The 22,444-nt window shown below is 49.0% G+C and overlaps 2 protein-coding genes across 3 annotated transcripts in view; both read left to right on the forward strand.

The window, feature by feature from the left end:
- Positions 1–192: 192 nt before the first annotated feature.
- ATRAID (all-trans retinoic acid-induced differentiation factor) lies at positions 193–4,890 on the forward strand. 2 transcript variants are annotated; one of them, XM_008584651.1, is made up of 7 exons: positions 193–319; positions 1,029–1,150; positions 3,228–3,299; positions 3,660–3,731; positions 3,827–3,948; positions 4,232–4,329; positions 4,550–4,890. In XM_008584651.1, exons 1-7 carry the CDS (start codon positions 221–223, stop codon positions 4,652–4,654), a joined length of 690 nt encoding a protein of 229 aa, XP_008582873.1. In that variant the 5' UTR covers positions 193–220; the 3' UTR covers positions 4,655–4,890. The 2 variants fall into 2 exon arrangements, with proteins under 2 accessions (XP_008582873.1, XP_008582874.1); XM_008584652.1 differs by having other exon boundaries at positions 227–468.
- Positions 4,891–5,244: 354 nt separating this feature from the next.
- Positions 5,245–22,444, forward strand: part of CAD (carbamoyl-phosphate synthetase 2, aspartate transcarbamylase, and dihydroorotase) — a 22,442-nt gene continuing 5,242 nt past the window's right edge. The window contains exons 1-31 of the mRNA XM_008584668.1: positions 5,245–5,326; positions 5,540–5,679; positions 7,929–8,105; positions 8,265–8,406; positions 8,614–8,785; positions 8,987–9,172; positions 9,353–9,465; positions 9,760–9,905; positions 10,172–10,303; positions 10,447–10,680; positions 10,804–11,025; positions 11,219–11,407; positions 11,674–11,798; positions 11,978–12,108; positions 14,860–14,972; positions 15,371–15,615; positions 15,840–16,086; positions 16,416–16,514; positions 16,688–16,912; positions 17,002–17,184; positions 17,369–17,587; positions 17,823–17,990; positions 18,580–18,762; positions 18,892–18,996; positions 19,478–19,717; positions 19,966–20,047; positions 20,354–20,520; positions 20,702–20,866; positions 21,039–21,170; positions 21,359–21,560; positions 21,988–22,178. Of these exons, the coding sequence (XP_008582890.1) occupies positions 5,245–5,326; positions 5,540–5,679; positions 7,929–8,105; positions 8,265–8,406; positions 8,614–8,785; positions 8,987–9,172; positions 9,353–9,465; positions 9,760–9,905; positions 10,172–10,303; positions 10,447–10,680; positions 10,804–11,025; positions 11,219–11,407; positions 11,674–11,798; positions 11,978–12,108; positions 14,860–14,972; positions 15,371–15,615; positions 15,840–16,086; positions 16,416–16,514; positions 16,688–16,912; positions 17,002–17,184; positions 17,369–17,587; positions 17,823–17,990; positions 18,580–18,762; positions 18,892–18,996; positions 19,478–19,717; positions 19,966–20,047; positions 20,354–20,520; positions 20,702–20,866; positions 21,039–21,170; positions 21,359–21,560; positions 21,988–22,178 (5,157 nt within the window). The remainder of the gene's footprint in view (positions 5,327–5,539; positions 5,680–7,928; positions 8,106–8,264; positions 8,407–8,613; positions 8,786–8,986; positions 9,173–9,352; positions 9,466–9,759; positions 9,906–10,171; positions 10,304–10,446; positions 10,681–10,803; positions 11,026–11,218; positions 11,408–11,673; positions 11,799–11,977; positions 12,109–14,859; positions 14,973–15,370; positions 15,616–15,839; positions 16,087–16,415; positions 16,515–16,687; positions 16,913–17,001; positions 17,185–17,368; positions 17,588–17,822; positions 17,991–18,579; positions 18,763–18,891; positions 18,997–19,477; positions 19,718–19,965; positions 20,048–20,353; positions 20,521–20,701; positions 20,867–21,038; positions 21,171–21,358; positions 21,561–21,987; positions 22,179–22,444) is intronic.

A 22,444-nucleotide genomic window follows, 5' to 3' on the forward strand; every position in this document is an offset into this window, starting at 1 on the left:
CGCCCAGTGCCCCCAACGAGGACTGCGGCGCACTGAGATAAATGTTGACCTTGACGAGCAGCAGGAACGCCAGCCCCGTCCCTCGCCGCTCGCCCCGGGGCGACTGGACTGGCCAATTAGGCCACGCCCCGGGGCCAAGGCGTGACGCGCCGGGGGGTGGGGGGGAGAGGCTGCGCGCGCAGGTCTCGCGAGCGTTCGAAAAGGACGAAGGGAGCGAAAAATGGCACCTCGCGGGCAACGGAGTCCTGCAAGCCTGGTGCCCTGGGCTGCGGCCCTGCTCCTCGCTCTGGGCGTGGAAAGGGCTCTGGCGCTACCCAAGGTACAGAAGCAAGTTTGAGATCCGGCTGAAGCAGGGTAGCTGGCCAGCCGTCTGTTCCGCGCGCCCGCAGCTGTCCCCATCGCCCAGCCGGCCCGCAGCTCCGACTTCGTCCCTGAAGCCTGCAGACCCCAGCCCCAGCCGTTCCCCAGGCGGGTCCTGCTCTCGAGTACTCACGTTGCGCAGGCCTCTGGCGCCCCGGTCCTTGCTGACGTTCAAAGTCCTTTGAAATTTGATCTCTCGCCCCCTAATCTTTGAATAATTTTAAGTTCTTTCTACAAACGAGTCCTCTGGCTCTTCTGCAGACTCTCCACGCACGAATGCTGAATCGTGCGATGGTAGGACTGTACTTTCTGTAATGCTTGATGATGTACCTGCAGTCCTTTTAAACCGGCCAAACCGGGGCTGTCAGATTGAGAAGTGTCTGGCGTGAGCATAATAAATACGTTAGAACAGAGAGCCTCAAAGATGACAATCTTATTGGGATAGGTCTGGTACTGAAAGTCTCTGGTGCGCAGATTCGGCGCCAGGCTGTAGGGGAAGAAATGGCATTTCCTAGTCTAACCTGATGTGAGGGTAGGACACAAGCCGCTTCTCTGCCCTATGTTAGAGGCATTCTGTAGAAGTGTGCTGTCAGTTAACTCAATCTCCGTTTGTTCCTTTCTTGGCTTTTCGTTCTGGAGAACTAATAAGGTTTCTTTCTCTTCTGCAGGTATGCACCCAGTGTCCAGGGAGTGTGCAAAATTTGTCAGAAGTGGCCCTTTATTGTAAGCGGACACCCGAACTAATGCTGCACGCTCGCTGCTGCCTGAATCAGAAGGGCACCATATTGGGGTGAGGAAGAAGACCAGGTTTCTGGATACTGGAAAAGAGTTCCCAGACTCGATTCTACAAGGCTTTGCCTGATTGGCTTTTGGGATAAATAACTGGTGCCTGTTCTGGAGGCATCTAAACCGTGATTCTCAAACTTTTAGATTTGTTATGGCAGTTTTGGCTAGTTTAACAATTCTGTGGTTCTTTCTGGATGAAACTGCATAAAAGTCATAATTTTTGCCTGTTTTCTTTTTTTAAGGGTTTTTATAGCTGCATTTTTTTTTTTTTTTTTCTTTTTAAAAGATGGCCAGTAAGGGGATCTTAACCCTTGACCTGGTGGTGTCAGCACCATGCTCACCATTGAGCTAACCGGCCATCCCTATATGGGATCCGAACCCGTGGCCTTGGTGTTATCAGTACCACACTCTCCCAAGTGAGCACAGGCCAGCCCTTATAGCTGCATTTTAAAAAGAGCTTTGTTCTTTTATTATCAGGTCTTTGGATTATTTACTGTTTGTCTCCATGAAATTCTTCCATTATCCTCCAAGACACTGTGCTAATATGGCTTTTCTTCCTTTTCTGATTAATTCATGTTTATCTTTGGGGCAAGTCCCTCAAGTTCATTCCTTGCCCTGGTTGCTTGTCTCCCTCTACACTCTTTGTAGAATCCACCTATTCTTTTGGCTTCAGTTATAATGATTATGCAGTTGTCTCCCAAAACTAGATCTCTTTTGTGTCCTCTGACCTCTTCAAGCTCCAGGTACATGTGGGTACCTCTAGCTTCCTATTAAACATTTCCTCCTGAGTGCACCCTCATTTCAAACTCAAAATGTCATGTCTTGCTTCCATTCTCCTCTTTCCCTGAATCCGCCTAAATATTTCTGTGTTAAACTTTCTGAAAACCAAATTTTTCCATTATCACTCTCTTGCTTAAATACTATATTTGTAACTGTCTGTTGCTCTCAGCGTAAAGTTGAAATCATGAATTACCACAGACCAATCCCAACCCACTTTTCCTCTGGCTCCCCACAAAGACATTCCACTTTTGTTTGTTTCTTCAGGCTTCTCTCCATACCTGAAATTGCCTTCCTCCACCAAATTAGGCCATATCCATCCTGCAGTTCCAATATCTTTTGTGAACGATCCCCACTATTAAATTCCAAAGTAATACCTTTTTTTTAAAACTTCCTCTAATCCTTAGTATCTGTACCACTCGAGTTTATTTATATACTGTCCTGTTATTTCTTTCATATTGTAACTTAATGTTTACATTGTTTTTATTTTTGATGATGATCTTGTTCCACTACTACATTGTAAGCCACTTGAAGGCTAAGATACTGTATTATGTATATTTTTATGTTCTCCCAAAGGCACTCAGTAAATATTTGTAGAATAAAGGAATGTGCAGCAATAGATATTGGAGAAAAAATAATGTAGCATAGTCCTTAATGTCCGGGAGTTTACAACCAGTCTGTGGTAAAAATGCACTTGAAAAACTGTGACTTGCTTTTTTTTTTTAATTTAAAGGTCCTCTGTGGGCTGGCTGGTTAGGCAGTTGGTTAGAGTATGGTGCTGATAACAGCAAAGTCAGGATTTAATCGCTGTACCAGCCATCCACCAAAATAAATAAATAAAAATAAAAAATAAAGGCCCCTTGCAGATTGAGAATCATAATACAAGATTCACTAATCTAGACAAATACAGATTTCTTCCCATATATGCACAGATGCATAAGTATACTGACTAGAACAGTGCTGTCTAATAGAACTTTCTGTGATGATTGAAATGTTCCGTGTCTGTACTGACCAATACAGTAGCCACTAACATGTGGTTATCCCATTTACACTTGAAATGTGGCTAGTGCAAATGGAGCACTGAATTTTTAGGTTAAATTAAATTTAAGTAGCTAAATGTTGCTAATGGTGACTATGTTGGATAATGCATGATTAAAATGCCTACCACAGCACCTCGTTTGCAACTGTGAGCACAGCTGTGTTCAATTAATATTAGCTGAAAGGGGAATTGTGTAGACAAATACAAACCTTGCCATGGATGAAGAAAAAGACATATAGTTACACTGATGAATTTATTTCCTCAGGCTCGATCTCCACAACTGTTCTCTGAAGGACCCTGGTCCAAACTTTCCTCAGGCACATACTGCTGTCATCATGTAAGTGGTTAGGTATACTCCTGAATATGGCAAAGAGTTGATGGGAAAGTCTTTGGGGATGGATTCCTAAAAAGATAGATGAATACTGATGTCTCAACTTGGACAACTAGGGTGGCGCACTGCTACAGTGCGCCGCTTAGGAGCGCGGAGGCACTCCCGCCGAGGGTTCGGATCCCACATACAGACCGGTTCCCGCTCACTGGCTGAGCGAGGTGCGGACTTCAACATATGAATTTCAGGAAAACACAGTTCAGCCTAAACTTGAACAACTAGGATGAGAATTGGATTACAAATCCAGGAAGATGTGTGAATGTAAATAGGGTGCTTCCTTGAGCAGAATGCTAACTGTGTGCTTTGCAGAGACCTGCAAGCAAACCCCCTCAAGGATGACTTGGCCAGTACTTTCCATGGCTTTATCCAGCTCCAGATTCTGTGAGTAAGGGTATGGGGGAAGAGAATCAAAGAGGGGCAGTACTGTGAGCTCAGCAACTTTGGGCTGCATATTATGACCACTGTGTTGTCTTCAGGGTACTGCCACAAGATGTCAACTGTCCTGGAGGTATCAATGCCTGGAATACTGTCACCTCTTATAGAGACAACCAAATCTGCCAAGGGCAGAAGAACCTTTGCAATAGCACTGGGAACCCGGGTATGCTGTCTCTGCTACACCCTTGAAGGAACTGCCTTTCCTCTCTTGCATTTACCACTTTAGATCAGAAGGGCAAAGTTGCTTAAGTGCCTTTTGTTCTGAGGCTCTAACCCCTTGGAAAGAATAGGTCTTAAAAAATATTATTTTGTTCTGATTTTATCTCTAATCTTCTTTCCTCTACCTTTGACCTAGAAATGTTTGAGAGAATCTAAGTTGAAGCAGTTATTTCGGAAACATACCTAATGAGATCCAGTGATGTTCTCTATTTCTCTCTGGCTCCCAGAAATGTGTCCTGAGAATGGATCTTGTGCACCTAATGGTCCAGGTCTCTTGCAGTGTGTTTGTGCTGATGGCTTCCATGGGTACAAGTGTATGCGCCAGGTGAGAAGTTAGGCCTTCTAATTAGGGATAAGAGGAATGCATAGAGCAAGAAACTCTGAAAGGAGAGCCATAAGACCAGGAGCTGATGCAAATTACCTACAGGAGGAAAACTGTAGAATTACCCCGCATGAGGGAGGAGGTATACTAGGAAAGAAGTAGGTGTTAGGATGTAGCCCTCTGTGTAACACTGTATGCAGTTTTTTTGTTCTGTTATTCACAGGGCTCATTCCCACTGCTTATGTTCTTCGGGATTCTGGGATCCACCACACTATGTATCTCCCTTCTGCTTTGGAGGACCCAGCGCCGAAAAGCTAAGGCTTCATGAACCACGTAGGTCTTCCTTCTGACCTATGATCATTCTGATCTACCTTAGCCCATCCAAGGAGATTTTCTAGACAGCCATCATTGGCCCACGGATCCTCCTCAAGGCTGGGGCCACCACTGGAAGGAAGACGGAAAATTGCACCAACCTGGAGTGTTGTGGACACTCCAGGTCAAGCGTGGACTTGCACCAGTTCCCATTTGTGCTGCTGACTGTAATAAACACTTCTTTTCTCTTTTCTTCTTCTACTTCTTTTTAGGTCAAGGCGCCCCGCCTTTGTGTGTTTCTTCCTTGGGGTGGAGGGTTTTTCAGGTTTCCCCGGGTTTTCCAGTGCGGAGGCCCGGCGGGCTCGCACCCGCAGCCCCGCCCCTTACGTGCTCGGCCCCGCCTGTCACGCCGCGGGGGCCCGCGCCGCCGCAGTCACTGCCGCCACCTGGCGCCTCGGGCTGCAGCGCCTTCCGCGCCCGCCTCCTCTCGGCGCCCCGCGCCGTTAGCCACGTGGGCTGACTCCGGCGCGCAGTCCTCACTGGCCTCCAGTGGGGCTTGCAGCTTGCCGCTGTTCCGTGCTCGCCCCTGCGCTGAGCTCCGTGCCCATGGCGGCCCTGGTGTTGGAGGACGGGTCAGTCCTGCGGGGCCAGCCCTTTGGGGCCGCCGTGTCGACTGCCGGGGAAGTGGGTAAGCAAGCCGGGGCAGTCTGCCAACCTGATCCCACTCTGACGCCCCTCTCCGCCCGACCTGCCCTGCCGAACCCGCCATTTTCCCGCCTGCACACCCCCTCCCCCTCCGGGTGCCCAAGGTCCCCGCCTCAGCCCCTTTCGTCCCTCATGACCGAGGCATGCTCATCGCGCGGGGCTGCATTCCAAAGGGTGCCCTGCTTCTGTCTTGCAGTGTTTCAAACAGGTATGGTCGGATACCCCGAGGCCCTCACTGACCCTTCCTACAGAGCACAGATCTTAGTGCTGACTTACCCTCTGATCGGCAACTATGGCATCCCCCCAGATGAAGTGGATGAGTTCGGGCTCAGCAAGGTAGCCACACGCAGTGCTTTCTCTACATTCCTTTTCAAATCAACTAATTGTTAAATGTTAGTGAAGTGACACCCTGCTGGCATCCTGGAAAGATACGGACTGAGGTCAAGTACTAAGACGACTGTAATTAGGCTTTAGGCACAGAGTGCTGGAGTCCTCAGAGGAGAGAGCTCTACCCCCTGTGATAGGGGCATCAGGGTTCGAGGCATAGTTGAGAGTGTTGTGTATGTAGTGAAGGCATGGGTCAAGGAAAGTGGCACGAGGTGTAAGGGAACAGTGTTGCCCAACTTGCTAGGAATGCAGGGGAAGTCATGAGAAAAAACCTGCAGATGGGTTAGATATACAGAACACGGAGAGCCTTGAAGCCAAACCACAGTCAGCGCTTCATTTGGTAAGGAACCGTTAAAGGCTTTTTTAGTGGCAAGAGTCTTGTGATGGGAGCATTGCTCTAGAATTACATAAATAAGTGGGAAAGAGCCTGGGAAGGGATCACATTCTTCCCAGTTGTTTACCTACAAAACCAGTGATGTTGGTTATCATCTTCTTGCTCTTCTTACGTTACCTTGTCTCAATTTCTGCTTTTCAATAGTGTTCTTACCTCTAGGTAAGAAAGCTGTTTCCTCCTACAGTGAGGTTTCCCATATAACTTCTGCTCTGGCATTTGGAAACTAATTTGCCCTTTGAGAGTTAAAGTAATGAAGAAATCGGTACATAATAGTTAACAGTCACTATAGCCTATATATGCACTATTCCTTAAAACTTTTGTCGTCTTGATTCCAGGCTTACTGAGCCATTAATTTTTTATTTGCCTCCCTGTCACGCTGACACTAGGAAGAGGGAGCTCTCAATAAAGTACCACGCTTATTATTCTTGGAAAGGACATTCTTCGTCATAAACCTATAAATACACTGCATTCTAGTTTATAAAGCAGTATCTTGTGAATTTGGCTAACATATGTCAGTCGTCAGCTTTGTCACCTCTAGAAACACTAATGAAATTGAGTTTATAAAACTGCATGATGGAGACCCTGATAAGACTAGGGGGAGTGAAGCCTCCTAAAGCCAGTAGCCCAACACTGATGCTTTTGTGGCTGTAAATGCACTTGCACATGTGTGGATTACTCCACCTGGCCAGGGAGGGTTCTGCCAAACTAACCTTCAGATCCCTGAAGAGCAGTCTCAACATCCATCTGCCTTTAAACCTTTAACCACTGAGCTGAATGTTATTTAAATATACTGCTTTCTTCCACATAAACTTTCTGTTTAGTTCTTAAATGCTTGTCTATTGAGTAATAAATTTGTGTTATCCTTTATTTTTTTGATGATAATCCCAAATGAAGGGGGGCTTATAATCATGTCTAGTATTGTATCTTTATTTTTTATTTAGCAATGTTTTAAGCATCCTATTCTGTTTTTATCAGACTGTTTATCAGTCTGTTTTATTAATACTCTATAATTAATATCTTATTTATTTACATTGTGACAAAGACAAATACAAGACTTGAGTCTAAGGTTGTGATAAAAGGATGGGAAGATTTAGATTGGGGTCTAGGGCTGGGGGAAGAAACTGAGCTTTCACTTAGGCGGAAACGTTCCAACATGCAAAGGAGAGATTAGTATAATGAACCCCCAGCTTCTGTAGTCATCGACTCAGGGCTAATCTTATTTTATCACCTCTGCTACCACCCTTAGATTATTTTGAAGCAAACGTTGGACATCACATTATTTTGTCCACAAATAGTTCAATATCTATGAAAAAGGAATTTTTTTAAAAAACATGACCATAATAATCCTATCATACCTTTAAAAAATTAATAATTGCTTAATGTCAAATATCCTGGCAATGTTTAAAATTTCCTCAAATATCTCAGTTTTCTTTTTCTGTTTGTTTATTTGAATCTGGCTCTAAACAAGGTTCATAGGTTGCATCTGATTGATATGTCTCTTAAATGTGATTTATGGACCTTGTAACCTGTTTGATGAAAACAGGTTATTTTTCCTTAGGAATATCCCACTTTGTTGATTACATTCCTATAGTGTATTTAGCATGTTCTTTTTCCCTTGGTATTATTTTCTGTAAATGGATAATCTTGAGTTGTGGTTCAATTCAGATGTGATATTATTTTGGGCAAAAATACTTCACAATAGCATACTCCCATCAACATGGCCCAGGATTTTGATATCTGTAGAACAGCTGTGTGTGACTCAAGACTCTGGAATGGCAGTGCTTCTGGGAGTCTAACCTCACAGATGACTGAGTTGGAGGAGTGTGCTGTTTTGACAGGAGTGGACACTCGGGAGCTGACTAAGAAGTTGCGGGAGCAAGGGTCTCTGCTGGGGAAGCTGGTCCAGAATGGGACAGAGCCTTCGGCCTTGCCATTCTCAGACCCCAATGCCCGCCCTCTGGTACCAGAGGTCTCCATTAAGGTACAGAGGTAGAGTGGGAGAGTGTTGCAAACTGTAGCCCGGTAGTGATACCACAACACTCGAGGGAGAATCCACGGAGGCCTCAAAGGTAGGGATTGGTGTAGGCATACCCGTTGATCACGGCTGCCAACTGTTGCACTTTATTCCTCTATTCCTCAGACTACACAGGTATTCAATGCAGGAGGTACCCCTCGGATCCTTGCTTTGGACTGCGGCCTCAAGTTTAATCAGATCCGTTGCCTCTGCCAGCGTGGGGCCGAGGTCACTGTTGTACCCTGGGACCATACATTAGACAGCCAGGGTGAGTAGTTGGGGCTGTCCAGGGCCTCAGACAAGCAGCTTGGATGGAAGATCTGTCCCTTTGTCCTGTTGCTAACAGTCAATATATTGACTGAGTTGCAATGAAGATGGAGATCAGGGCTTCTGCTCTGATGGTAAGGGCTGTAAGTATGTGTGTCTCTTGTAGTTGAAATACTCGTTTTAATGTCATCTTTTCTGCCCACTCCAGAGTATGAGGGTCTCTTCCTAAGTAATGGCCCTGGTGACCCCGCCTCTTATCCCAATGTGGTGTCAGCACTGAGCCGTGTCTTATCTGAGCCTAATCCCCGACCTGTCTTTGGAATCTGCCTGGGACACCAGCTGTTGGCATTAGCCATTGGGGCTAAGACTTACAAGATGAGGTGGGACTTGTGGGGAGAGGAAGTAACCCATGGTTTTGACATGAGGGTTCGGGCGTCTTGGGAATGGGAAGAGAGTTGGAGTGTCTTAATGTTGAACAGGAGTGGGGCTAGCAAGAGTAGTGAGATCAGCAAGAGCTGGGTTTGGTGCAGTAGTGAAGAGAGGGTGAGAGGGGCCTGTGACTCTGCATGCTTCCATTTCAGATACGGGAACCGAGGCCATAACCAGCCCTGCCTGCTTGTGGGCTCTGGGCGTTGCTTTCTGACATCCCAGAACCACGGGTTTGCTGTGGAAACAGACTCACTGCCAGCAGGCTGGGCTCCTCTCTTCATCAATGCCAATGATCGTTCTAATGAAGGCATTGTACACAGCAGCCTGCCCTTCTTCAGGTGAGCCTGGGTGATTCTGGGCAACTGTGGGTCTGTACAGCTTTGATGCCTCATGGGCCTTAAAGATCAAAAAATCAAGCACAGCAGTGGACCTGAATCCTCTATCTACTACCCATCTCTGAGACTGCCAATGTCATGCCAGTGACAATGATAGGTTTCATGATCCAATTTCTTCAACAGTGTCCAGTTTCACCCAGAGCACCAAGCTGGCCCTTCAGATATGGAACTGCTTTTTGATATCTTTCTGGAAACTGTGAAAGAGGCCACAGCTGGGAACCCTGGAGGCCAGACAGGTAAGCCCCTAAACAGAACTGGGTTGTGGATCTAAAAATAGGGCTGGCTGCAGGATGGGCATAAGATGGACATGCCCCTGGAAACTCATATACATATGGGAGGTTAAGAAGGTAAGGTAGGAAGGCAACCAAGGCAAGATAATTCATGCCTCTTCTATTGAAAGGAACTTCAGAGTCATGAGTCCTAGGTTCTAGTCCTCACTCTGTACTCTGCTGAAAGAGATGGGGTTAATCCAGACAATCTCTCAGGTCCCACTCAGCTCTAATATCTTATGACTTTCTTTGCCTCTGAAGTTCGTGAGCGGCTGGCTGAGCGCCTCTGTCCCCCTGGGATTCCCACCCCAGGCTCTGGGCTTCCACCACCTCGAAAGGTTCTGATCCTCGGCTCAGGGGGCCTCTCCATTGGCCAAGCTGGAGAGTTTGACTACTCAGGCTCTCAGGTAAGGCATGTGCATCCCTACCCTTCTGGGTGTGTGTGACCCTCAGGAATGGTTGGAGTCTTACAGATAAGGGCCGAGGAGTGAGCACTGGTTGTAGCGAGGAAATGAAGCAGGAGATCTGAGAGATGAGGTGGTGAGGAGTAGTCAGTTTTCAGGGACTAGGAATACAGAAAGGGGAAGAAGAGGAGGAGAACCGCCAGTCTGAGACTGTTTGTGATCTTGCACCTGCAGTAAATTAGGCTGACACGCCATTCTTGCCTTCTTAGGCGATTAAGGCCCTGAAGGAGGAAAACATCCAGACGTTGCTGATCAACCCCAACATTGCCACAGTGCAGACCTCTCAGGGGCTGGCCGACAAGGTCTATTTCCTTCCCATAACACCTCACTATGTAACCCAGGTATGACTAGAGTAAAGCTGGACTTGAGGAGGAAACTTATGATGGGCAGGGGGATTCAGTGGTCACTCTGGGTTTCTAAACTTCTTTGATCCACTCTCTGTCTCCAAGGTCTTACTGCCTATTACTTCTCTCTCCTATCTCAGGTGATACGTAACGAACGCCCAGATGGTGTTTTACTGACTTTTGGGGGCCAAACAGCTCTGAACTGTGGTGTGGAGCTGACCAAAGCCGGAGTGTTAGCTCGGTATGGGGTCCGGGTCCTGGGCACCCCTGTGGAGACCATTGAACTCACTGAGGATCGACGTGCCTTTGCTGCCAGGATGGCAGAAATTGGAGAACATGTGGCCCCCAGTGAGGCGGCAAATTCTCTCGAACAGGTTCGAGGGGTGGTTGGGTAAAGGTAGAATCATGTCATTGTCTTTGTAGCGTATTTTCTCTGGGTCCAGAATCCTCTAGGCAGCAGGGATGACCTGTTTGTTCAATTCTTCGGTTCACTGTAGGCCCAAGCAGCTGCCGAGCGACTGGGGTATCCTGTGCTGGTGCGTGCAGCCTTTGCCCTAGGGGGCTTGGGCTCTGGCTTTGCCTCCAGCAGGGAGGAGCTGTCTGCTCTCGTGGCCCCAGCTTTTGCCCATACCAACCAAGTGCTGGTGGACAAGTCCTTGAAGGGATGGAAGGAGATTGAGTATGAGGTGGTGAGAGACGCCTACGGCAACTGTGTCACGGTGAGTAGTGGGGAGGGGTGGGAGCTGTGTCAGGCATTATGAGCTTTTGGAAGAACAGAGACCAGGACTGAGATCTTTGAGTGTTCTTTGTCCCTCAGATACAGGTTAGGTCCAGCCCCAGAGTAACAGGACCCTGGATTGCTGCCTCCTGACTCTCCTTGGTCGTGACCTCCATGGTACCCTCTCTTCACAGGTGTGCAACATGGAGAACTTAGACCCCCTGGGCATCCACACCGGTGAGTCCATAGTGGTGGCTCCAAGCCAGACGCTGAATGACAGGGAGTACCAGCTACTGCGGCAGACGGCTATCAAGGTGACCCAGCACCTGGGAATCGTTGGGGAGTGCAATGTGCAGTATGCCTTGAACCCTGAGTCTGAGCAGGTGAGGCTCTAGGCCCTGGAGCTGATATTCTAGTTGCTGTCTCCTCTTCCAGAATTTTGGGGCCTCAAGGCTAGAAGGTTCTTTGGCCCTACAGGCTCTTAAGTAGGAGCCAGAATCATCTTTGGTAGGGTGGGGCCTTGGCGAGAGCCCTTTTGCTATCCATCCCTACGGGGAGGGCTTATTTTCTCTCTCTTCTGAGATCTCTCCCAGGCAGGGCTTTTAGGCCAGGTACCTGGTGATTCTTTCTTTCTTCTCCCTCTTTGTAGTATTATATCATCGAAGTGAATGCCAGGCTCTCTCGCAGCTCTGCCCTGGCCAGCAAGGCCACGGGTTATCCACTGGCCTATGTGGCAGCCAAGCTAGCTTTGGGCATCCCTCTGCCCGAGCTCAGGTACAAGGATGGGGCAGAAATAATGGTGATGAGGGGGTGGGGAGCTGAAGAGGACATTCATGGGTAGAATATGAAAAGGACCTTGGCCTGGATTTGTGGGGATGGAGCAAGCTGTCTGGAACCTCACCCTTTGCGTCTCCCTCTCTGTCCTTCTGGCCCCTCTACCTGCTGGCTCCCAGGAACTCTGTGACAGGGGGAACAGCGGCCTTTGAACCCAGCCTAGATTATTGTGTTGTGAAGATTCCTCGCTGGGACCTCAGCAAGTTCCTGCGTGTCAGCACAAAGATCGGGAGCTGCATGAAGAGTGTTGGTGAGAGTCACGCCCCAGGTTATCCCCACAGGGTCCATAGAAACAAGAACCGAGAATGTCAGAGTTCCCTGGCACAGCCTTTCAGCTCCTAGTATCAGCAGCTGCTTGGAAACATGGTTTCTCAGAGCTAATAGGGAAAATTAAACTAAGATAACAGTCCCTCCCTATCAGGAGTGGGGGTCAAAGTCATCTGCAAGTCTGTGTTGGAACACAGAATCTCTGGGAGGGGGTGCTAGCCCTCAGACTGTCTCCCCTCTCTTATTTTACAAATGAGTAAACCGAGGTGCCCAGGGAAGGAAAGGGACTTGGCTGAGGACCCTCCAATGAGTAGCGGGCAGAGGAGGCACTGAAAACTAGACCTCGTTCCTCGTTGTGTGCCCTCTGTTCCTCTACGTTGCCTGTCTGTGAGTTTCATGAAACTCCACCCACAGCATTTCATCCTCGTAGCATTTTGCCCATGACCTCATCACTGGGCTATTAGTGCCAGTGACATTTTGTTCACTGTTAATATAAATACTGATGTTTCAGGGAAACAATTACTGCTGTTTTCCCTTGAACCCTCCTAAGTCCAAGTTAGCATTTTGCCCATGACCTCATCACTGGGCTATTAGTGCCAGTGACATTTTGTTCACTGTTAATAAAAATACTGATGTTTCAGGGAAACAATTACTGCTGTTTTCCCTTGAACCCTCCTAAGTCCAAGTAAGCGCAGTGGCAGCCATTCTTAGCATGTCTCTTTCTGTGACACTTTCTGTTTCACTCACTAAACAAAGTATTTTTTAACATGACATTAAGATCAGAGTAGGGCATTAGAAACCTTTTTTATAACAATTTATTAGTGAACAACGAATAGGTATAGCAGCCATCCACCAAGCGTGGTAGAGCATGTTGGAATTGAGTTAATATTTTTCTTTGTGGTGTCCCTTTAGTTGCCTTAGACTGTCTTCTAAAGCATTTCAATAAAAACAAGCATGTACATGTAACTAAGCGCCACCAGCTTTATAGATAAGAGCATTTCATTGTGCTCCAAATTGCCATTTAGAGCAGAAGTAGCATTTAAACAAGTCAGTTTAAGCTCAGACATTATTTCAGAATTTTTAGAAATCCTACAAGACTGCCAAGTTGTTCCTTCTGGAGATGAATTTCTGTTATATGAAAATTACAGTAAACATGGGAATGAAGCCATAATTAAATTGTGGCTAAAAGAAGTGGATTGAAAATAGGACAATCAAAGATTGATTCATCTAGGAGACATTTAAAAGTTTTATATCTATTCAAGTATTCTTAGAATGTGATCTTTGGTAACTTTTGTAACTTTTGTTGTACTACTAAGATACATGAATCATTGAAAAATAAGAAAAGATACTTTGACCAAAGAAAAATAATCACCTGTAGTCTTGTCATACAGAGATGGATTAACTTGGGTATATATATGATTGCAAAAATTTTCTAGGCATACATATATAATATGAGTGTGTTGGGTTTCTCGTTTATAACAAATCCCAAAATAAAAGGCTTTATAATATAACCACAGTACAAAGGAATTGAATAAAATCACTTATAATCTACTTCTTCAGCACTACTTTTAGCATCTTGGTGTTTTAACAATTTTTTAAAGAAACATAAATGTTAGGATTGTAAATAGAAAAATACAAGCTTATAATTGGTAAGAAATACTTGAATCCCCTAGGGTAAAATGGTCAGAGGACATAGACAAAACTTTACAGAAGAAGAAATGAATAAGCAAACCTGGGGGAAAAAAAGTTTCCTCTTATTAGTGAATAGAAATCTGGTTAAATGAGATACCGTTTTTCCTTATTAGCAAAAATCATGTAAAATGATTATGCCCACTTCTTAGAAGGTTAATTAAACTTACACTTCGTATTGTAAAGCACGAATTTCTATATAAAGCAATTAGTACTTATCAAGGGCTATGAAGTTTGTCTTACCTATTGCCCCTGCACTTCTGGAAATTTATCCTAGGGAAATAATCCAAAATACAGAAAATATGACAGCCTCACTTATAATGATCAACACTTAAAAGCTAAGTGTTCTTCAGCGAATCAGTAGTTAAATTATGGCAGGTCATACAGGAATTATACTGGTACTTATAAGGTCACACAACAATGTGGGGAAATGCTTGTTATGATGAGGAAAAAAGCAGGATGGAAATTGTGTGTATGCTGTGGTCAAGTATAAAACATAAGAAAAAGTCCAGGAAGAAAAACACTAATTTAAAATGATAGTTGTAAATGTGTTATACTCCATTTTGTTTTGTTTTGTTGTTTGACAGCTGGCTGGTGTGGGAATCTGAACCGTTGACCTTGGTGTTGTAACACCTTGCTCTAACTAACAGCTATCTGGCCAGCTCCTGGTATATTCTAAAGAACGAGACAGATTTCAGATGGTGTCATCATAACATGAATAAAGCAAGCCAAATAACTGGGCATCCATCAGTGGTTCAGGCCACTGTGAGAAACTATGACATATTCCAATATTCATGGCCCCATTTTAGGCACATCAATTTCACATTCACTAGTAAGCACAAAACCTGAATTTATACATGAAAATGGTAGGGAGAAGAGCTGTAAGTTTAAGATTTCTCAATAGTGAAAAACTATGAATCCCACCACCATAGGGACTTGCCTTGAGAACCTCCTAAAGACTTGACTGTAAACTGTAGGCATTCTGGGCAGTGCCCCCTACCCCCTTCACTTCCAGACCCTCAGTCCTTCTATCCTGCTCCTCCAGGTGAAGTCATGGGCATTGGGCGTTCATTTGAGGAGGCCTTCCAGAAGGCCCTGCGCATGGTGGATGAGAACTGTGTGGGCTTTGATCACACGGTAAAGCCAGTCAGTGATATGGTAAGCAGCACCCCTCTCCTGGCAACACCCCTGAAATGGACCCTGCTTCTCTCTGCCTACAGGTCATGAGCTTATTACCAATAATACTAGCAGCATTTGTCACTGGAAACTTGCTGTGTTTTCACAGATGTGGAAACTGAGGCTTAGAGGGGTTGCGGAAATTGCTCAAAGCCACACAGCCAGTAAGAGGCAGAGCCAAGATTTGTATTCAGGATTTTGTAGTTGGCAGAGCCTGTGTATAGTCTGGTGTACAGCTTCTCTTTCCTAACACAATGGCAGCCACTCCTGCTTTGTTTAGAGGTGCTGACTGTAGGTTAGGAATATTTTTGTTTAATGTGCTGATATCTTCTTCCTCTGCACAGTTTTTCTGTATCCATCTCTCTGCTCTCTCCCATCAGGAGCTGGAGACTCCAACAGATAAGCGGATCTTTGTGGTGGCAGCTGCTCTGTGGGCCGGTTACTCAGTGGAGCGCCTATATGAGCTCACACGCATAGACCGCTGGTTCCTGCACCGAATGAAGCGCATCATAGCACACGCCCAGCTACTGGAACAACACCGAGGACAGCCTTTGCACCCAGACCTGCTGCACCAGGCCAAGTGCCTTGGCTTTTCAGACAAGCAGATTGCCCTTGCAGTTCTGAGGTCAGAAATGGCAGTGAGGGCCTCGGGCTGAGAAATGTGGGATAGAAAACCTTGGTACCAGTAAGGGGTCCTAGGAAGGGAGAGAGGGTGTGGGGAGCTTTGAAGCCTTCTGGCCTTCATGCCTGGGATGTTTTCCTCTCTCATCCCTGCCCTAGGGCCTCTCCCCTCTATCAGTCTGTACGTGACTCCCAGGGCCCATGTTTCTGACCTTTCTTCTCCTTTAGCACAGAGCTGGCTGTTCGCAAGCTACGACAGGAACTGGGGATCTGCCCCGCGGTGAAACAGATTGACACAGTTGCAGCTGAGTGGCCAGCCCAGACAAATTATCTGTACCTAACATACCAGGGCACCACCCATGACCTCACCTTTCGAATACCTCACGTCCTGGTCCTTGGCTCTGGTGTCTACCGTATTGGCTCCAGCGTCGAGTTTGACTGGTGCGCCGTAGGCTGCATCCAGCAGCTCCGAAAGGTCCGAGAGTTCATCTTTCCTATCAGTTCAGCTCTAGCCGTTGCTGTGCTTCCATACCTAATCGTGGCCCTTCCTGTTAACTGCTACCCCTTTCTTCTATCATACTGCTTTGGGGTAGGGGGCCCCTCTCAGGCCACCTGTTGTGCACCACAGAGTGCGTGAGTCTCCTCCCCAACACTTTGTACCTATTCCCCTCCCAAGGCAGGTGTCCTAGACAGCTGTTTCAGAGGAAGCTGGGCTGGCACTCTGAAGTGTGGGGGCTTTGGCTTAGTTTCCCCATATTCTTCTTTCCACCCGATCGCTAAATATCATTCCTCGCCCTGTCACAGATGGGATATAAGACCATCATGGTCAACTACAACCCAGAGACAGTTAGCACTGACTATGACATGTGCGATCGACTCTATTTTGATGAGATCTCTTTTGAGGTAAGAGGGGTGGGGGCTGCCTGGTAGCATGGGTGGCCAGGCTCAAGTGGGACTGGCTGGCTGACCTAAGATGCTTTGAAGCTTGGTGATGGTGGAAGGGGAGCTGCGAGCAAGAAGGCTCAGCTCCCTGGCCCCTTCTGTGGCCACCACTGGCTTCTCCCCCTGCACTGTAGGTGGTTATGGACATCTACGAGCTAGAGAACCCTGAAGGCGTGATCCTATCCATGGGTGGGCAGCTGCCCAACAACATGGCCATGGCTTTGCATCGGCAACAATGCCGCGTGCTAGGCACCTCCCCTGAAGCCATCGACTCAGCCGAGAACCGTTTCAAGTTCTCCCGGCTCCTCGATACCATTGGTATCAGCCAGCCGCAGTGGAGGGAGCTCAGTGACCTAGAGGTGGGCTGGGGCTTGGTGAGGGGCCTGGAGGCTGGATGATGTTCGTGGATGAGTGTGACCAACTCAGCTAAGCTCCCTGCCTCTCTTAGTCTGCTCGTCAGTTCTGCCAGACCGTGGGGTACCCCTGCGTGGTGCGCCCCTCCTATGTGCTGAGCGGTGCCGCTATGAATGTGGCATACACCGATGGGGACCTGGAGCGCTTCCTGAGCAGTGCAGCAGCCGTCTCCAAGGAACACCCTGTTGTCATCTCCAAATTCATCCAAGAGGCCAAGGTGGGAGGCTGACAAAGAGGTCTCTGAGGGTAGGCTCCTAGCCCTGGAAGAGAGTCCCCTCTGAGGTCCTGCAGAATTGTGGACACGTGGGCTGTGTTGGGGCTGTTGAAGGGAGCAGCCTAGGGCAAGTGGGAGAAGAAAATGGCTCTTGCCCTACATCACACTGCCTGTGTTTCCCCACTAGGAGATTGATGTGGATGCTGTGGCCTGTGACGGGGTGGTGGCAGCCATCGCCATCTCTGAGCACGTGGAGAATGCAGGTGTGCATTCAGGCGATGCCACGCTGGTGACCCCCCCACAAGACATCACTGCCAAAACCCTGGAGCGGATCAAAGCCATTGTGCATGCTGTGGGCCAGGAGCTACAGGTCACGGGACCCTTCAACCTACAGCTTATTGCCAAGGTAATGAGGCTGAAGGAAGGGACCAAAAGGCTGCAGCTCCTCCACGTTCTGTGCTGGCCATGGTGCCACAAAGCACTGCACTGTCTCCTGCCCTCATCTGAGTAGGCAGGAAAGCTGGAGGGAAGGGTCATAGCTAGAGCCCACAGGATGGTGGGTGAGGGGAAAAGCCAAGGTCAGTGGAGTAGTGTCATAAGCCCAGCCTGCCAGAGGCCTGACCAGTCCTTCTCTACCCCAGGACGACCAGCTGAAGGTTATTGAATGCAACGTGCGTGTCTCTCGCTCCTTCCCCTTCGTCTCCAAGACACTAGGTGTGGACCTAGTAGCCTTGGCCACACAGGTCATCATGGGGGAAGAGGTGGAACCTGTGGGGCTCATGACTGGCTCTGGAGTTGTGGGGGTAAAGGTAAGAAGGATTGAAACCCTTGGGGTCAGCAGAAACATAGTGAGAGGGTTCACTCACCACACAAAGCCACCAGTCAGCATGTAAACCAGGCATCTGCAACGCATTGCCAGAATGTCAGGGTAATAAGGTGCTTTGTCCCTTAGGTGCTTCCACCCTAGTAATGGGAGGCAAGAGAAGTTGGGTCCATAACTAGCTTTGTTCCAGGACAGTCTGTGATGAACCTGCGTAATCAAGACATGAACCAAATGCTGAAGGAGCTTAGAGACAGGAGATGCCACGTCCACGAGGGGTGACCTGGGAAGGCTTGAGAGAAGGAGTGGTATTTGAATGGCATCTTAAAGGACGGTTAGGGCTTTTGATTTGCAGAGCCTGTTGGGGAAGTACCCAAGACCAGGGAGTTGCCTGAGTGGAAGCTGCAGGAAGACCCAGAGTATGTGGGAAGTGGCAGGACACATGGAGAGCAGGGGCAGGAGGGGAGGCTGGCTCTGCTGTTCAGATGAGATCAAGAAGAGGTGCTGTGTCTGCCTGTCCTGGGGAGGGGACATGTCCCCCCACACCTGGCCTTCTCTCTTTCATTCTGCTCTCTCAGGTGCCTCAGTTCTCCTTCTCCCGCTTGGCGGGTGCCGATGTGGTGTTGGGTGTGGAAATGACCAGTACCGGGGAGGTGGCCTGCTTTGGGGAGAGCCGTTGCGAAGCCTACCTCAAGGCCATGCTCAGCACTGGCTTTAAGATCCCCAAGAAGAACATCCTGCTGACCATTGGCAGCTATAAGGTACCAGAGTCCAGGGAGGGCCTCCTGGAGAGGTGGGGAACTAAATGGCCTTGGCTCCCTGGGCCAGAGCTGACCTTGAAATGGAAGACAGGAGAAACACAACCTCATCAGTCTCCTGCTTGGTTTCAGAACAAAAGTGAGCTGCTCCCAACTGTGCGGCTGCTGGAGAGCCTGGGCTACAGCCTCTATGCCAGTCTGGGCACAGCTGACTTCTACACTGAGCACGGCGTCAAGGTACAGGGGCTCCGGCCACCGACCCCCACTGCTGCCCTTTCTCAAGGGTGTGAAAACATTGTACCAAAGGATTCTCTCCCTGTTCTCCTGCTTTTGTTATGACTATTGATATACTAATTTATATTCCATGTAGAACAGGTAGAATATACAGAAAGGCAAAGAGAGAAAAAATCCCTTGAAATCTGTCTACCACTATTAACCTTCTGGTATTTTTCCTTCCAGCATTATGTCTACATGTATATGTGTGTCAGCTCATACTGCACATAGTCCTTGGTCACCTATCTTATTTAATATAGTATAGATATCTTTCCTGTCAAGAAGTATACTTTGTCAGTAGCAAATAGAGGCAGCCCCTGGTCCCCATGCTGTGGGTCCTCAGTCTCCTCATTGTGGGCTTCAGGGCCAGCTCCCCGCCTTTAGACTATCCTTCCTGACCCCTGCCAGGCTCAGGCTGGCCCTGACCTTGGCTCCCGGCTGGCAGGTAACAGCTGTGGACTGGCACTTTGAGGAGGCTGTGGATGGTGAGTGCCCACCACAGCGAAGCATCTTGGAGCAACTGGCTGAGAATCATTTTGAGCTAGTGATTAACCTGTCAATGCGAGGGGCTGGAGGCCGGCGTCTCTCTTCCTTTGTCACCAAGGGCTACCGCACCCGGCGCCTGGCTGCTGACTTCTCCGTGCCCCTCATCATTGACATCAAGTGCACCAAACTCTTTGTGGAGGTACCTGAGACCCGGATGCTGGAGGGAGACAGCCAGTGGTGGGGGGGATGAGGGAGGAGTGAGCACATCGTGGGGTTGGGAAATATCGATATGAAACAGCCATGTAATAATAAAGCTGGGTGGCCACAAAGTGGGGAGGTGGGTGTAGAGCATTAGGAACCTGGTTTGTGGGAAAGCCCAGTCCCTACCTACAACTCCCAAGATTGCTCTTCCCTTAAATCAAAGCTGACTGTGCCTTCCACTTGCAGGCCCTAGGCCAGATCGGGCCAGCCCCACCTTTGAAGGTGCACGTTGACTGCATGACTTCCCAGAAGCTTGTGCGGCTACCTGGTAAGCACGTCTCTTGGGAGAACTTGGCTTCTGGTCACTGGTGGCAGCTGACATAGAGACGGTCAGTGTGGAGGGAGGTGGCTGTGGGGCCCCTCTCTGCGCTGGACTGCATAGACTGAGAAAGGCCCAGAATCTTTCTTGCTCTGAGCTCTTTGTTTCCTCAATCAATGGCGCCCTTGACTGAGGAACCTTGCCACCTCTTGCTTGTATCAGTCGCTGCTAGTTTTCCAGCTACCTGCCTCACCTCTTTGACATCCTTCCTGTTTCTGAAGCTCCCTCTAATCTTGCTGCCACCATGCTGTTCAGGATTGATTGACATCCATGTGCACCTACGGGAACCAGGAGGGACACACAAAGAGGACTTTGCCTCAGGCACAGCTGCTGCACTGGCTGGGGGTGTCACCATGGTGTGTGCCATGCCTAATACCCGGCCCCCCATCATCGATGCCCCTGCTCTGTCCCTAGCCCAGAAGGTGAGCCACTGCACTCCCTCCTGCTTCCCGGTTTCAGAAACCCATATGCCCCCAACCAGGTGCCCTTGCCTCCCTGCACCCTTGTCCTTCCACACCACACCATGGGCCCAGGCCACTGGTGCTAGGCTGGCCTGTGTGGCATGGATGCCAGTGATCTTTATTTTCTATGCATCCTTTCCAGCTGGCAGAGGCTGGCGCCCGCTGTGACTTTGCCTTATTCCTCGGGGCCTCGTCTGAAAATGCAGGGACCCTGGGCGCCGTGGCCGGGTCTGCAGCAGGGCTGAAGCTCTACCTCAACGAGACCTTCTCTGAGCTAAGGCTGGACAGTGTGGGCCAGTGGATGGAGGTAGGGAGTGCACTTGTAACAGGAGGCTGCTGCACAGGTTCTCTTGGCTAGACCGCCCCCACCTAAGCGGTCCTGACAGCAGAGATGGGGGAGCCCCTAAAGGCCTGGACTCTGATGAGCACGCAGAATCAAAGGCTCTGCACACTCCCTTATCAGTTCATTCTGCCCCCAGCACTTTGAGACGTGGCCAGCCCATCTTCCCATCGTGGCCCACGCAGAACGGCAGAGTGTTGCAGCTGTCCTCATGGTGGCTCAGCTGACCCAGCGCTCAGTGCACATATGTCATGTGGCACGGAAGGAGGAGGTAAAAGTGCACTAGAGACTTGGTGTGCCTGTCACTTTCCCAGTAACACCAAAGGTCAAGGTAGTACTGTGGGGGCAGAAGGAGAGCTGCAAGCCAGCATCCTTAATGTCTGCCCCATAACTTTCTGAGAAGGGCTGCTGGCTGTGGGGACTTGGGAGGCCTCCTCTGCATCTCCCTATACCCACCAGATCCTGCTGATCAAAGCTGCAAAGGCACAGGGGCTTCCAGTGACCTGTGAGGTGGCCCCCCACCACCTGTTCCTGAGCCGTGACGACCTGGAACGCCTGGGGCCCGGGAAGGGGGAGGTCCGGCCTGAGCTTGGCTCCAACCAGGATGTGGAGGCCCTGTGGGAGAACATGGCTGTCATCGACTGCTTTGCCTCAGACCATGGTGAGAAGGCCCAGTTTGCACTTCCTCTGCCTGGCAGGGCTTGTGCCCCAGCTCAAGCTGTGGGGCAGCCCAGTAAGAAAATGCAAGCCCCGTTAGGACTCAGGTCTCCATGAGGATGGGGTCTTAATGTGTGTAGGACCCCAGCCTCTAATTCAGTGCCTGGTCTGTGATTGGTGCTTGATAAGTACTCACTTGAAAGAATGAATGAGCAGATGGGCAGAATTGTAAATGAGAGAACACGTGGGTAAAGGTGTGGGCCCCGGAAGATGACTGCAGTCCCATTTCCCTTGTTTCTAGTTTCTAGAAAAAATGAGCATCAGGCTTGGTAGTGAGTATAGTGAGATTGCTGGAAGTGCAGTCCTGGGGCAGTATGACTTCCTGGGCGGGGAGGCGATTGGTGCTGAGGGTAACGGCTCTCTTCCCCCAGCCCCCCATACCCTGGAGGAGAAGTGTGGGCCCAGGCCTCCGCCTGGTTTCCCAGGGCTGGAGACCATGCTGCCGCTGTTACTGACAGCTGTAAGTGAAGGCCGGCTCAGTCTGGACGACGTGCTGCAGCGACTGCACCACAATCCTCGGCGGATCTTTCACCTACCGCCACAGGAGGACACCTATGTGGAGGTGTGGACTGGGGGCCTAGACTGGGTGGCAGACTCTTCAGCCCTAGGATCTGTTCCCCGGCCTGGCCTTTCCCTAGCATAACCCATGACCCTCTGGACAGGTGGATCTGGAGCATGAATGGGCCACAGGAGGACACCTATGTGGAGGTGTGGACTGGGGGCCTAGACTGGGTGGCAGACTCTTCAGCCCTAGGATCTGTTCCCCAGCCTGGCCTTTCCCTAGCATAACCCATGACCCTCTGGACAGGTGGATCTGGAGCATGAATG

This window comes from Galeopterus variegatus, unplaced genomic scaffold (assembly GCF_000696425.1).
Source record: "Galeopterus variegatus unplaced genomic scaffold, G_variegatus-3.0.2 Scaffold3330, whole genome shotgun sequence".
NCBI classification, from domain to species: Eukaryota; Metazoa; Chordata; class Mammalia; order Dermoptera; family Cynocephalidae; genus Galeopterus; species Galeopterus variegatus.